Source organism: Phycodurus eques, chromosome 23, assembly GCF_024500275.1.
Source record: "Phycodurus eques isolate BA_2022a chromosome 23, UOR_Pequ_1.1, whole genome shotgun sequence".
Classification (NCBI taxonomy): Eukaryota; Metazoa; Chordata; class Actinopteri; order Syngnathiformes; family Syngnathidae; genus Phycodurus; species Phycodurus eques.
Window position 1 is genome coordinate 7,232,477 of NC_084547.1, and position 11,327 is coordinate 7,243,803.

Below are 11,327 nucleotides of genomic sequence, written 5' to 3' on the forward strand. Positions count from 1 at the left end.
TTTCCCAACAGCGGCTTTACAGTCATCAGCTGTTTTTTTTAGAGACGTCACACCAGGAAGCGGTGACAGCTGTGACGAAGGCTCAGCCGAAATTGTCCGCCAGGTAAGAGAACTTTTTTTTACACCCCAAAATTCATTTGCCCGAACACAAGAAATCTAAAACTTATCATAAAAAGTAGAGATGATGAACTTCCTCAGCATCTTGACGTATTCTTTTTATTTGCCTTTTTTTTTTTTTAAAACCGTTTCTATTTAGGGTTTTACAGCCATTTTTTTTCTTTTTCTAGTTATGTACAATAATAAAAATAAACATTTGTTGTGGAGGTTCTATATTTTACATACAAGTGCAACAAATGCTCCTCTTATAAAGTGCCTTTTTCATCTTGATCCTGTTAAAATGGTAACAGTATCGCTCTCTCTCTCTCTCGCTCTCTTTTTTTCTCTCTCTCTCTCACACACACACACACACACACACACAACATGGATAACATAAAGGAATAATCATCAATGAAGGCCATACTCGGTCCAAATATTAGCTCTGTCGTGGTTTTTCTTGATTGCTGCATCTGGACATCGTGAATTGCGCTCAGGTTCAAGACTTAAGCTTAGTACGACCGGCTAAGTGACGTCTTGCGCTGGTATCCTGAACCCCAATGGTTTGAAACCCATGCGGAAATGCTGGACGTTTTAGGGATACCCCAAAAAGGGCACAAAATGTTATGAAAACAACTCTCTTCAATCGGAGTAGCTCAATGAGGAAGAAATGAGAGCGTCACTTTCCTCTTTTTTCCTCCCTCTGCGTTCCTTCTGATCTGCTTTCAGGAAAATTATTTTTAGAGCCAGGCTGACCGACTTGCATCCTGCAGGCAAGGATGGGAAGAAGCAGGCACAGGAAAGGGAAGATGCCTTTAGCACTATGGAATATGATGAGGGAGGATATCTTTAAAAGGACCCTCCGCTCCTCTCTCTTTCAGACACGACAAATGTGGCGTGAATGTGCGTGATGCACAAGAAGACTGCTGACACCGTGTCCGCAGTGCCACATTCTGTGTGTACGTTTTCCAAAAACACTGCTGTCACTCAAGCACAGAACTGATAGCGTGTCTTCGGACTTGTTTGCTCAGTCAAGCAATGGATGACACCAAGGTCAAGTGCTTCTGGTCCGACAGCCGCGTAAAAATCAAAATGAGACGCTAGCAAGGTGGAAAATATGGCACTTTTTTCTGATACATCATTTGTCCCACAATCAAAAAGAAATAAGTCAAACGTTAATAGGAAGAACAACAGCCAACGTGTCCCCAAAGTTGTGTCCTGATCAAACATTACAAAAATAGACATTTCTGTACAGCATTGCATAAGAAATATAACACTTCGATCGAGAAAACCAACTCATTATCCCGTAGTGTGTGTTTTAACAGTGACATTTGGTGATGGGGGATAGTTCATTCCGTTTGACTGTGTGAGTACACGCGCGCGCACACACACAGCGAGTGGTCTCTCCACCCTATGATAGATGACAGTTATTAATTATAATAGCGAAAAACAACAAACGATATCTTATGAGATGGATGTGAAGTTTTCACCACCTTCCCAAGAATGTTTTGATATAGTTGTTTTTTTGTACACGACACCTCCGCCTCAAAGGTTTTGTTGCTAACGGAACATTTCATTAATCATTGTTGTCTATGTGGCATCAAGCTACCCTGAACAATCATGTTGCCATTACAAATGGCCACAAGCTACTTCATGTACTGTTAGGTTCTATGTTTAGCTTCCTTTGCAAGTGTAGCTGACTGTGAACAGCTTCCTGTGTATCTCGGATAGAAGAGTTGATTGATGGTTACATTGACTTCACAGCCAGCTTTGGAGTGTCTGCTTCTGTGGAACGCTCATTAGCTCGGTCATTAAAGGGACTGTGTTTGAGCCATGTTGTATTTGGACTTCAAATACAAATGAATGACAGTCATGTGTTAAGTGCAGTTCCTCTATGGATACTCCATTTAAAGAGGCTAGTGATGAGCTTTTCTAATGTAGTCTTTAGCTCAGTCCAGTCATACTCGCTGTGTCACATCTATCATGTCCAGACCAGATGGATGGCTAAGCTCAAGTCTCATCGCTGAAGGTCATGGCCAGTTTGCATCTCTGGAATAAAGAAACAGAGAAAGCAAAGAATTTGACTGTGTGACTAATGCACTGAAGCCAAAAGAGAATGCAACCAGAGGAACTTTACTCACAGTGGCAGCAGCGTGTCAACTGGTAAGTATGGTTTCTTTTTATTTCTAACATTAGATGTTTAGCTACGCTACCTCCGTTTAGCTTTCCATTTCAACGGAGTATTGCACCATCGTCCTGCAGTGTGAAGCCATACTTATATCTAATATAGTGCTTTGTAAGTTGTGCACACCTCCCTCTGCTTCTGTCTCAGATTGATTATTGCAAATGGTGCACAAAGGCCACAAGACCCAAAAGAAGACACCGAGATGTGCGCAAGTTGAATATGTTCTACTCTTGCGGTTAATTTGGGAGAAAGCGTTCAAAGGGTTCCTTGTCGTCACACAAACAACCTGCGCTGTTCACTTTTGGTTTTGTATTCACCACCATTTTCCCTCAGCCACTCATCTCCAGGTCATCGACCTCTTCCCAGTTCTGAACACATTCTAACCTGCCACTTTTAAAGACTGTATGTCTTCTCGCTGCAAAACACACAAATCTTTATGGCTATAGGAGAATCACTGGAGTCAATCAAGTGTATGTGTGTGAAACAACCACATCATTTCATTTCCTCTATATTGGCATTTGACAAAAGACCCTTTGATGAAATCTTGAGACATGCTGAAGAAGAGCCGATCGCTCGTTGGCAGTGGCGCTCTCCTTGGTGCTGAAGTCCACTACACCGTCAACATGCTTCCCTCACGCAGGAACCCTTGCGTTTACGTCAGACGAATGCAATCCCTCTCTGTCTGTCTGTCTTTATTTTCCTTTGGGTAAATGCTGGTTGTGCTGTTGTTACTTTTGCTGGACGCATCCGAATGTGCTTAAAGGAAAATGGAACTTAACAGAGCTATCAGATGATTCCACGCTTGAAGCCTTGTCCGTGGGGCAAAGTTGCTTGACAAATAAAAGACAATTCCTCCCTGGATTCCTCTCATTGCTTTACCCCCTAACTTTCAAAGAGACGCTATTCCTGAGACGCTCGCCCGAGGTCGTCGAGGAGGGCTTCCCGCAGCGGGATCCCACCTCCCGCCGCAGACCTTCTGTGGACACGAGGGGCCGCCTCTCTCTGCTACACGTCACTGGAGGCCCGCGGTCTGTGCAAGAGATTGGAAGGGACGCAGCCGCAGCAGGCCATCCACAGCGACTTCTGGATGTCCGGGTTTCGGAAGGCGTAAATGACGGGGTTGATGACGGAGCTGCAGGTGGCGGGAAGCACCGTCGCGTAGGTGTAGACGGCCGGGTAGCTGGAGTCCGCCACGATGGAGTACATGGCGAACGGCAGCCAGCACGCCCCGAAGGCACACAGGATGGCCGATAGGGTGGAGACGCCCTTGGTGGTGGAGATGGCCACGAACTGGTGCTGCACCGCGATCTGCTGCGCGTGGCGGAAGGCGATCTTGCAGATCTGCAGGTAGAGCTGCATCATGAGGGCGAAGACCAGCAGAAAGGCGACAGCGAGCGCCACCGCGTTGCTTTTGGTGACCGGCCTGCAGATGCTGCACGCTGACTCGTCTCGCAGGCAGTTCCAGCCCAGCGCCGGCAGCAGACCCAGAGTCACGCACGACAGCCAGATGAAGAGCACCATCACATAGGTGAACGTCAGCGTCCGCTCGGTGTGGTAGGTCAGTGCGTTGTACAGCGACAGGTAGCGGTCCACCGTGATGGCCAGGATGTTGAGGACGGAGGCCGAGAAGGCCGAGACCAGCAGTGCCGCCGACAGGAGGCTCACAGGCTCCGGCGAGCCGGCCGCCAAGTAGGTGAAGACGAAGTTCAAGACGAGGCCCAGACCGGCCAGCAGGTCCGCCGCCGCCAGCGAGCCAATCAGAACGAACATGGGCGCCCTCAGCGTCGGCGTGTAGAAAAGCACCGCGATGACCAGCGCATTCTCACAGGAGATGAGTGTCCCCGTCACACACAGCGCCATGTGCCACAGGCTCACCTCCGGCGCAGCCGGCTGCAGCTCGGGGGTCATCCGCACCGCCGGCTCCCAGGAAGAGTTGGACAGCTCCTCCGAGAGGCCCCACGAGGACGACGGCGACAAGGGTGTGGATGCGTCCACGGGGTCCACGGAGGAGGAGTTGAGGCCGCTCATGGCTGCCGCCGCCGCCAGCGTCAGGATCATGACTGCAGGAGGAGGTGGAAAGGAAGGGGGGAAGCTTGAGAAGCTGACGCCAAAAGCATGGTGGGATTGGGGAAAAATGAAATGAAGGAGGCAGACATCCAATTCGCCTCATCACCGTCCCCATCCTCTCATTCATTCATGTGGTCACTCATTCACTAAAAGCAGCACACACAAGTCATTCTTCCATTTGAACGCACACAAAAAATCGACATACCGACAAAGGCTTCAGTCTGACGACTTCTGTTCCTCATCCTGCCCAGGCAAGCATTATCAACGAACTCTATTTTTAGAGCACCTCTAAAATTGGTGCATGACGTCCTGGGGCAGGCGCGATGCTCGAGCTGTGCGTGTGTGCAATTTATAGAAGCCCTTCTAAATCATTATCTTCTTATGATGATGATGATGATGCAGTCTGGGAATTAAAAAAGAAAATCTGGCTAATTTTAGCTCAGCGGGCCAAAAACTATCCGACGCTCCATTCACAAGAAAAAGAAGAAAAAAGGCTAGCCACCCGCACACCCACCACCCTCCCACCGCCTGCTCCTCCCCCTCTTCTGTCTGATTCTTGGAAGGTCACCACCGCCGACAAAGACCATCCCCCCCCCACATCACATCCACCACCCCACCCACACTTCGGCTGCGGGGTGCACAGCACTGCAGTGAAAGGAAAAAAAAAAAAAAAAAGAAAGAAAATGTCCAAAATAGCCTTCCAGACTTGTCACCTCCAGCAAACCAGGGTTGGACATGCAGCAGCAGTAACAGCATACATAATAATCATAATAATAGAGTAGGAAGAAGTCACCTTTCATTCAGATGCAGCAGTGCATGAGCGGAAGAGGAGGGGAGTAGGGGTGTGTGGGATCGAGATGGGAGTGCACGTCACACTGAAGAGGGGGGGGTAAAAAGGAAAAAGATTACCAGCAGGAAAGCAGCAGCTCTTTCTCCTCCTCCTCTTCTCCTTTTTCTTGTGCACCCTCTTTATCTAGGCAGTTAGCATGGTACGCCTGGGCGCTTGACTGGCATGGTTAGGAGACTGCCGTCTTCACGCCGCATCCACATCCTCCCTCCTCCACACTCGTGACGTCAACTAAAGTCTCTTCGGCACTCTCCTCCGGCCAGCGTCATCGTGAATCACGCCAGGCGGGGTGGAAACCAGCCAGTGAGTGAGCGCACACGCTGCTTCGTGGGCCTCATTTATCCTCGGCGCACAAGGATGATGATGATGATATGGAAATATTTAATGGTATGCACCTCACACACAATGACGCACCAGAACATTACGGAGAAGGTTATTGGGAAATTCCTGATCCTAGAAATGTAGCCACGACTAAACATTGCACTATTAGGCCGGATGACCTTTCTTAAATGTCGCCACAGGAGTTGATGCAATCTGGTGCAGCGCTCACACGCAAGACCAATTTCAATGCCATCTTTGCTTTGTGTTGCCAAACTCAAATGGACAAACGTTTTCAGTGACGCCCACACAAAAGCATGCGTAAATATCCTTAAACATGAAGCCCGCATACAGAAAACGTACAAGTCAGTCACTCCACATCTTCCTAGAAAATGACTTTGTTGTAAACAATGAATGAGAACGTGGTCTTGATCTGGAAAAAGAAACCAAAGACAGCATTCTTTTAAATGTGCCATATTTTACCAAACCAACTTTTTCTAGTATTTGAGATGTAACACTGGCTCTTCGTAAACGTGAAATATGAATTAGAATCATCTACGCATTCCTGAGCTCCAGACGTTTTTCTGCCGAGAGGACTGAAATCAGCTCATTGGAATTTCTCAAGCTTATCTACGTCACGAGGGAAGATCTCCACCTACCTCTCTGCTCCCGAGCCAGTACTGTCAACATAACAAACGTGCTCTCACAAGTGGTTCTTCAACATGGAGGCAAACAATCAGAGGAAAGGGGGGCGGTCTTAACCAAATATGGACAACGCGGATACAAAACTGGGTTTAAACAGAAGTAGCTGTCAGTGGGCCCTTTTCTGGACAAACCAAAGTGTTTTTTTAAAATGAAATTGACACTTTTATAATAAGTCCATGTTAGAGAATCAGTCTACGGCAGTCTAAATAGCCAAAATATGGGACCTTTACATTTTGGAAAAGTCCGTTTGAACGCAGACCGTTTTGACAATTTGTCGCTTTTTATGCACTTGGCTTTTGTTTTCCTCATTTTACTAGAAAGGTCGCTGATTTGAAGACTATGAATAGGGTTCATGACGTTCGCCGTACATGGCGCATACCCTTTGAAGACGTTAGGAAAATAAACAGCAACCGGGGGTCGCACTTGACGGGTGTCACATTGGGCGCATAGATTATGGACATTATCTAATTTGGACACAAATCTCCGTCAGCACCCCACCGCCGTCCTCCTTTTGACAATTGGCAAAGGGGCGCAATTGCTGGCCATCCCGCAGGGCGCCATTCGGTCCAGGACCGCTATGCCCGTGCGACTGGACTGACAAAGTGAGTGGTCCTTTTATGTGTCCGCAACGCTCCCTGTGTGGCTGGTTTCTTTGTCACGTGACAAGAACAGCAGTTGTTGCCACGGAGGCCATTCAAGATGCTAGTCTGGAAGAGGACACAGAAGCTTCTATTTTGTCGACCCACTGCGCAACTATGGCGCTTGGGCACCCTTTCGCAACTTGAGTGTGAAAGTGCTAAAAGCAACATAGCGCACCGATCAATTGTTGTCCAATCATTGCTGGTCCATTGTTTGGAATCTTCCGGAAGCCTCGTTGTGTTCAAGTTGCTTTCAAACACAGCTGCTCTGCCATTGTCTGTAGAAGGTCGCCACGCTCGCCGTGACTCCCGGCCATTTGCTCCCTCAATCTGGTGTTGTCATGGTAATCAATACACTGACCAGTCCAACACACACCACCGTCTTTGTTTGTTGCACTCTGCGTGTGTTATTGTTATTGAATTGTCCTCGTGGATTCCCTCAAGTGCTGACGTGCAGCCTGGCCGGCATTTGTAGATCAACATGGCCGCCACGAGCAGATTACTCAAACAGTGGTATTTATAGCTTCAATAGATGACGCAAGAGTGGACGGGGATGTGTCTTCCTTCCCTCCTTGTTTTCAACACTTCCATGGGTTCAGCATGTGCCCATGGAGGTCCAAAGGAGGAGCACCTCGGTGAGGTCCCCATCCACCCAGCAGCTGCTCCTCACGGAGATTAGTCTGTCTCGCTGATCAAAAGGAAAAATATGTCTCCCCTTCAGAGGTGTTGCTCCCTATTGGTGGAAGGCAACACTCGGTGGCAACACAGCAGCACACATCAGGCCCACCTGCAAATAAGCTCTACTGCTGCATCCCTTCGTCTTCTCATCTATCACCGAGACGCTAATCGGCGGATCGATAAGCCTTTGTTCCCTGTGGTCCATTAATGACCTTTCAAAATGTATGTGTGGACACAGTCAATGAAGCGATCACTCCTAAAACTAAAATCCATGCGCAGCTCCTTATTTACACCATATGGTCTCCTTGTTTAGTATCGGTGTGTGTTGTGGTGTTAAAATGGAATTGTTTCCCTGTGAGTTGGCTCTCCTGCCTGTGTTTTGACTTTTAACCACTAAGTGGCGAGAGGAGCAACGACGTGCAGTGGATGCAAATTGCAATTAGCCCCCAACACCAGATGAGGGTTGCCGAGACGACTGCCGTTTGCTGTACTGCATCCTGTCTTGCTTCTGGTTTTGAGCGATTCGTTTGAAACTTTTGCTTTTGGTTGTATCCCTGGTTTCGAGATCATTCCTAGTTGTGCCGTCCTTCATTGCAACCTTCCTAAACCACGTTACCCACGTATTCTCCTTTTTGGGTTAGGGTATTTTTAAGTAGCATTGTAGTTTTCGGTCTTCGATCCTTTTGTTTGTTGGAATATTACATAATGGTATTCCCGATGGCGGCCAGTCAGGGCCATCAAGGCCTTCTGTGCTGACTTGACCCGATCACAAACACTGGCTTACATTTACAACCTAAATTATTTTTCATTTTTTTTCATTTAAGTTTTTCCCCAGCACTCTCTTCTCTTCGTTTGCTAGGGTTTCTCTAGGCTGCCGTGCTTCGAGTCCATGTTTGTCCAATCAGATTTCAGTTTCTGCGTATTGCCATGCCAATCTAATCTTCCCCTACAAGGCCGTCACAATCAGTAGTGCTGGCCCATGGAATGTACAACCCCAATTCCAATGAAGTTGGGATGTTGTGTTAAACATAAATAAAAACAGAATACAATGATATGCAAATCATGTTCAACCTATATTTAATTGAATACACTACAAAGACAAGAGATTTAATGTTCAAACTGATTAACTTTTTTTTCCAGCAAATATTCATTCACTAATAATTTTATGGCTGAAACACTTTCCAAAAAAGCGAGGACAGGTGGAAAAAAAGAATGAGAAAGTTGAGGAATGCTCATCAAACACCCGTTTGGAACATCCCACAGGTGAACAGGCTAATTGGGAACAGGTGGGTGCCATGATTGGGTATAAAAGGAGCTTGCCTGAATTGCTCAGTCATTCACAAGCAAAGATGGGGTGAGGTTCACCTCTTTGTGAACAAGTGTATGAGAAAATACTCGAAGAGTTTAAGGACAATGTTCCTCAACGTACAATTGCAAGGAATTAAGGGATTTCATCATCTACGGTCCATAATATCATCAAAAGGTTCAGAGAATCTGGAGAAATCACTGCATGTAAGCGCCAAGGCCAAAAACCGACATTGAATGCCCGTGACCTGTGTAAAGGATATCACCGCATGGACTCAGGAACACTTCAGAAAACCAATGTCAGTAAATACAGTTCGGCGCTGCATCCGTAAGTGCAACTTGAAACTCTACTATGCAAAGCAAAAGCCATTTATCAACAATACCCAGAAACGCCGCCGGTTTCTCTGGGCCCGAGCTCATCTAAGATGGACTGATGCGAAGTGAAAAAGTGTTCGGTGGTCCGACAAATCCACATTTCAAATTGTTTTTGGAAATTGTGGTGTCGTGTCCTCCGGGCCAAAGAGGAAAAGAACCATCCGGACTGTTATGGACGCAAAGTTCAAAAGCCAGCATCTGTGATGGTATGGGGCTGTGTTAGTGCCAATGGCATGGGTAACTTACACATCTGTGAAGGCACCATTCATGCTGAAAGGTACATATAAGTTTTGGAGAAACATATGCTGCCATCCAAACGACATCTTTTTCACGGACACCCCTGCTAATTTTAGCGAGACAATACCAAACCACATTCTGCACGTGTTACAACAGCGTGGCTTCGTAGTAAAAGAGTGCGGGTACTCGACTGGCCTGCCTGAAGTCCAGACCTGTCTCCCATTGAAAATGTGTGGCGTAGTATGAAGCGTAAAATACCACAACGGAGACCCCGGACTGTTGAACAGCTGCCGTGTGCTGTTATATTGCCTTTCTGTATAGCATTGTTGGCCTGTATGATGGCGTTAATGTGATACTGGTCCGATTAAGAGGTGGATTAAGTTGGGTCAGTCCCCACTGAAGGCCCAAGTACCAAAATGCACAGCCTGCCACTGCCTTTTCCTACTCTTCAGTGCCGCTTTTTGTTGGACCATTATTCTCGTTTGCTAATTTTGAAGTTAAGACTTGCTTACATTCCACAACACATTGTAGCTGGTTCAGGGAAAGCCAGTCTTCAATCGTCACAGAAACAAAGCAAGTATGATGCATGATACCTCATTTTCAAATTCATGTAATACTGTCAAAAGGGGGCAGAAATTGTGACCAAGTCTAATTATGTGCCATAATAATGACAATTAAATGTTTGTTATTTAGCAAAGTAAAGAACTGTAAAGGCTACTTGTTTTTATTCATCAGCATGGTGTTGTCAATGATGTCATTCAAAAGAGAAAAGGGGCTGCAGAAATGGATGCCATGTGTTCGTAACTAAGAAAAAAAAATTAATACATGGATGTGCAATAGTACACATGCACGCCGATAATCACAACACTATGATTTCCCTCACCCACTTTGAGATGTGGTCATTATCGTGCTGCTATTTCTCTTTTATTGTTCTGCACCAGGCGGCATGGTGGAGGACTGGTTAAAGCGTCTCCCTCACAGTTCTGAGGTCTGGGGTTCGATCCCCGGCACCGCCTGTGTGGAGTTTGCATGTTCTCCCCGTGCCTGTGTGGGTTTTTTCTCCGGGTACTCCGGTTTCCTCCCACACCCAAAAGACATGCGTGGTAGGTTAATTGATGACTCTAAATTGCCCGTGAGTGTGAATGGTTGTTTGTTTATATGTGCCCTGCGATTGGCTGGCAACCAGTTCAGGGTGTACCCCGTCTCCTGCCCGATGATAGCTGGGATAGGCTCCAGCACTCATGCGACCCTTGTGAGGTGAAGCGGCTCAGAAAATGGATGGATGGATGGATGTTCTGCACCAAAAGAGGTAAGATTTGAAAGCAGTGAAAATCATCTCCTCTTCCTACTGCTTCATCTTGTTGTTGTTAAGGACAACCACAGGATGGAGTAGAATGCACCAATGCTGTCAACTGAGCACCATATGTGTGCTTGTCACTCAAGTGTACCTCACGATTTCATGAATTGACTTTGTGCAGGCTAACCCAACACGAAAGAATGGCCTGAACTGATGTTTATTTCAAGAGGGGAGTGCAAAACCTGCATCTTCACCTTTGTTAGGGTAAACTCAGCCCATGGATAAAAGATGTCAGTAAATTTGCAGGTAATTGGAGGGTTAATAATAATTGCTCGGTGCATTTGCATCTGATTGCTGTGTGCGCGTGTGCGCTCAACAGTTTAACCTGGGAACCGCAGCGACTGAAGCTTTCTAATCTGTCTGTCTCTTATCCCTCCTCTGCCCTGCCTCGCTGCCTGCCATCTCCACGTCTCCCTCTCTCCCGCCTTCCTCTCTCCGTCCCTCCCTCCGTTCTTTCTACCTGATCCAACTCGTTTCCGGCACCGCGAGCACCACCGCGGCTGCAGGGGAGGAGGAGGAGGA

General features: G+C 47.0%; 1 protein-coding gene and 1 long non-coding RNA gene across 3 annotated transcripts; one reads left to right on the forward strand and one right to left on the reverse strand.

The window, feature by feature from the left end:
* Positions 1-53: 53 nt before the first annotated feature.
* LOC133397580 (uncharacterized) lies at positions 54-11,327 on the forward strand. Its single transcript, XR_009767654.1, has 3 exons — positions 54-103; positions 2,085-10,757; positions 10,927-11,327. It is a non-coding gene; the product is annotated as an uncharacterized LOC133397580 (long non-coding RNA).
* Positions 3,263-5,549, reverse strand: gpr185b (G protein-coupled receptor 185 b). Of its 2 annotated transcripts, none has more exons than XM_061668632.1 (2): positions 5,255-5,549; positions 3,263-4,338 (listed from the first exon to the last, which is right to left on the reverse strand). In XM_061668632.1, the coding sequence occupies exon 2, from the start codon at positions 4,334-4,336 to the stop codon at positions 3,284-3,286; it is 1,053 nt and encodes a 350-aa protein (XP_061524616.1). In that variant the 5' UTR covers positions 4,337-4,338; positions 5,255-5,549; the 3' UTR covers positions 3,263-3,283. The 2 variants fall into 2 exon arrangements, with proteins under 2 accessions (XP_061524616.1, XP_061524615.1); XM_061668631.1 differs by lacking the exon at positions 5,255-5,549 and adding an exon at positions 4,551-4,822.